The sequence below is a fragment of the Eurypyga helias genome, unplaced genomic scaffold, assembly GCF_000690775.1.
Source record: "Eurypyga helias isolate BGI_N326 unplaced genomic scaffold, ASM69077v1 scaffold17905, whole genome shotgun sequence".
Taxonomy (NCBI): domain Eukaryota; kingdom Metazoa; phylum Chordata; class Aves; order Eurypygiformes; family Eurypygidae; genus Eurypyga; species Eurypyga helias.
In genome coordinates this window covers 26,212-29,458 of record NW_010250968.1, presented here as the reverse complement: position 1 = coordinate 29,458, position 3,247 = coordinate 26,212, and the positions used below count along the sequence as shown (strand labels likewise).

Sequence of the window (3,247 nt, the reverse complement as noted above, 5' to 3'; positions counted from 1 at the left end):
GCTCCTCACCCCCTTTAGGAGGGGACTGATACGTGGTTCCACATCTTGGTCTGGCAGTGTCCCCATGGTGGGCTGGGTGTCCCATGGCACCGCACTGACCCATCCTGCCCAGCCCCACATTGAGGGACCCCTCTGGAACATGCCTGCGATGGGACAATGGGGTCCCACTTCATCCTGCCCTGATCTTTTCTTTCACCCCCCAGAAACTGATCCTCTCGGAAACCACCATCTTTGACGTGCTTCCCATCTTCTTCTACCACACCAACCAGGTTGTGCGCATGGCGGCACTGGAGGTGAGGGCTGGGGGGGAGCAGGGGACACACAAGCCCTGGGGAGGGGCACGGATATGTGAGGTGGGAGCAAGGGCTCGGCAGTCCCTCTGCTGTCCCCCTCCCAGGTGTACGTGCGGCGCGGGTACATCGCCTACGAGCTGAACAGCCTGCACCACCGGCAGCTCTCAGACAGCACCTGCCTGGTGGAGTTCCAGTTCATGCTGCCTTCTTCTCACCCAAACAGGTACGGGGGCCACCCCCCCGGCGTGCCTGGCCCTGGCCATGGTCCTTTTTGGACCAAAGCTGCTGGGTTTGATTGAGGTGTCTCCTCCCTGCAAAACATGGGGACCCTCTGAGGGAGCTGCCCCCCACGCTGTGCCTTTGCCAGTGGAGCGGGATGCGCCCTCTCCAGGTCAGGGTCCCATGTGGGAGCTGTGTAGCCCCTGTCGGACCCATGGCTGATGGCTGCCTTGCTCCCCCACGCAGGATGTCCGTCCCCATCAGCATCTCCAACCCCGACCTGGCCCGGCACAGCACCGAGCTCTTCATGGACAGTGGCTTTTCTCCCCTGAGTCAGCGGATGGGAGCTATGGTGGCCTTTGACAGATTCGAGGACTTCACGAGGTGGGGGTGCAGGGATGTGCCTGGCCGGTCATGCCCATGGCTTTTGGGGGCTGCTGGAGTCATTAGGGAGCAAAAGCGGATGGAAGAGCCAAAGCTGGTGACCTCTGGGTGGTGCTTGGGGCAGCTCCTGCTCCCCCTGCAGCCAGAGGTCGGGGCTAAGTGGCATTTTCAGTACAACAGTTACCTGGTGGGGACATGCCGTGCCATTTGGGGACATGTGGAGCCTGAGGGGGGCTTGCTTGTCGTGGGATAAGCATCTCAGCAGTGCTCAGAGCTGCGTTTCGTGAGCTGTGGCTTTGCCACGGGCTGGTGGGGCCCGGCTGAGCTGGCTCATGCCCCTGAGCTGTTGTGCTGGTACCCTTGGATCTGCCCTGGAGGTCCTTGGTGCTATCCCCTTTGGGCAGGGGCTGGGCACAACATACTGACTTGTCACCCCATCCCTTGCTATTTGGGCAGGAACTTTGATGAAGTGATCGCGTGCTTTGCCAACCCGCCTTCAGAGAGCACGCTCTTCAGCGAGGCACGAGCCACTATCTATGAGGAGGAGGATGCCAAGGTGGGCACAATGCCACTGCCACCTGCCCCCTGGGTGATGCCAGGATGGCAGTGGTGCTGCTGGTCAGGGTTGACTGGGGGGATTTTGTTGCCAGAGCATTCGCGAGGAGCCAATCCACATCCTCAACATCGCGCTCCGCTGCGCTGAACACATGGAAGACGAGAAGCTGGTGCCCATCTTCAGAGCCTTTGCCCAGTCCAAGGTGGGTCACTGCAGCCAGGCTCCCTGTTTGCAGACCCTGCAAGCCAGGGCACCGTACCCCAAGGCACTGCCTCATCTCCGCACGGCGCACCCCAAGACGCTGCACCCCATGGCAGCTGCTCAGGTTTTGTTTGCTCCCGCGGTGGAGACATGTAGACAGCTCTGGCAATGGGTGGGGTCTTCTGTTTCCGTGTAGAAAAACATCCTCGTCGACTGTGGTCTCCGGAGAATCACCTTTCTCATTGCCCAGCAGGTGAGTGCAGGCTGAGCTGCCCACAGCCAGCGTAGCTTTAGACACATCGTGCTTCTGCCTCTAAAACGCCTCCAAACAAGTCCCTTATAGACAAAGCACTGAGTGATGGATGTACCTGCTGTGCAGCAGGAGCTGGGAATTAATTAACAAGGGAGTCAGCAAGTGATTTATCTCCTGTATTATAGAATCATAGAACAGTTTGGGTTGGAAAGGACCTTAAAGATCATCTAGTTTCAACCCCCCTGCCATGCTGCTAATGTCTCCAGTAACATGTGGTTCCTGTGTGGTGGCTCCACAGGTTTAAGCTGCCTTTAAAAGTCATTGACTACTCCCAGCTCTTTTCCCTTTGCAAGAGGAAGAAACCTGCAAGGTTTTTTTCCTTTTAATGAATTCACTGAAAATAGGAAAAACCCTCTGCCTGCCAGGATTATTCACGTTGTCCTCTGTCTCCCCTTTTGCTCTAGAGAGAATTCCCAAAGTTTTTCACGTTCAGAGCCAGGGATGAGGTAAGAGCTGCTCGAGCGGAGCCCGCTGGCTGTCCGGCTGCTGGCTGACCCGTGTGCTGCGGCAGTTTGCAGAGGACCGCATCTACCGGCACCTGGAGCCGGCGCTGGCCTTCCAGCTGGAGCTGAGCCGCATGCGCAATTTTGACCTGACGGCCATCCCCTGCGCTAACCACAAGATGCATCTCTACCTGGGGGCTGCCAAGGTGCAGGCGGGCGCCGAGGCCACCGATTACCGCTTCTTCATCCGCGCCATCGTGCGCCACTCTGACCTCGTCACTAAGGCAAGGCGGCGACGGGTCCACCCTGGGTGTGCGGGCGGAGGAGAAGGGGTGCGTTTTGGGCGCAGGGGTTGCTCCTGCTGCCTCTGAGCCGGGTGATGCACCCCCCAGGAGGCCTCCTTCGAGTACCTGCAGAATGAGGGTGAGCGGCTGCTGCTGGAGGCGATGGATGAGCTGGAGGTGGCCTTCAACAACACCACCGTCCGCACCGACTGCAATCACATCTTTCTCAACTTTGTCCCGACTGTTGTCATGGACCCCTCCAAGGTGTGTTTTTCGAGGTCCTGCTTCCCATCAGTGCCGTGCTGATCTGGGGATGCAGGCTGCATCATCCCTTCTGTGCGGTACTGCCCTGCGGATGGGCTGGCACCCCCCACACCAGCTGTCAGACCCGGTCCCATCCAGTGCCCATCCAACCCTGGATGGGGGATGGATACACCAGCCCCAGAAGTTCCTGCAGCTTGATTTCTGTGTCGGACCTTCACTGTTTGCTGGGGAGGGGCTGAGGTTTCACACTTGGCAGTGAACTGGGGCTTTTGCACAGACTGAGACAAGTG

General features: G+C 58.8%; 1 protein-coding gene across 1 annotated transcript in view; it reads left to right on the top strand.

The window, feature by feature from the left end:
• ACACB (acetyl-CoA carboxylase beta) overlaps positions 1–3,247 on the top strand; it is a 21,167-nt gene that overhangs the window by 9,600 nt on the left and 8,320 nt on the right. The window contains exons 25-33 of the mRNA XM_010151860.1: positions 204–293; positions 398–516; positions 759–896; positions 1,353–1,452; positions 1,547–1,654; positions 1,850–1,906; positions 2,371–2,412; positions 2,478–2,693; positions 2,802–2,957. Of these exons, the coding sequence (XP_010150162.1) occupies positions 204–293; positions 398–516; positions 759–896; positions 1,353–1,452; positions 1,547–1,654; positions 1,850–1,906; positions 2,371–2,412; positions 2,478–2,693; positions 2,802–2,957 (1,026 nt within the window). The remainder of the gene's footprint in view (positions 1–203; positions 294–397; positions 517–758; positions 897–1,352; positions 1,453–1,546; positions 1,655–1,849; positions 1,907–2,370; positions 2,413–2,477; positions 2,694–2,801; positions 2,958–3,247) is intronic.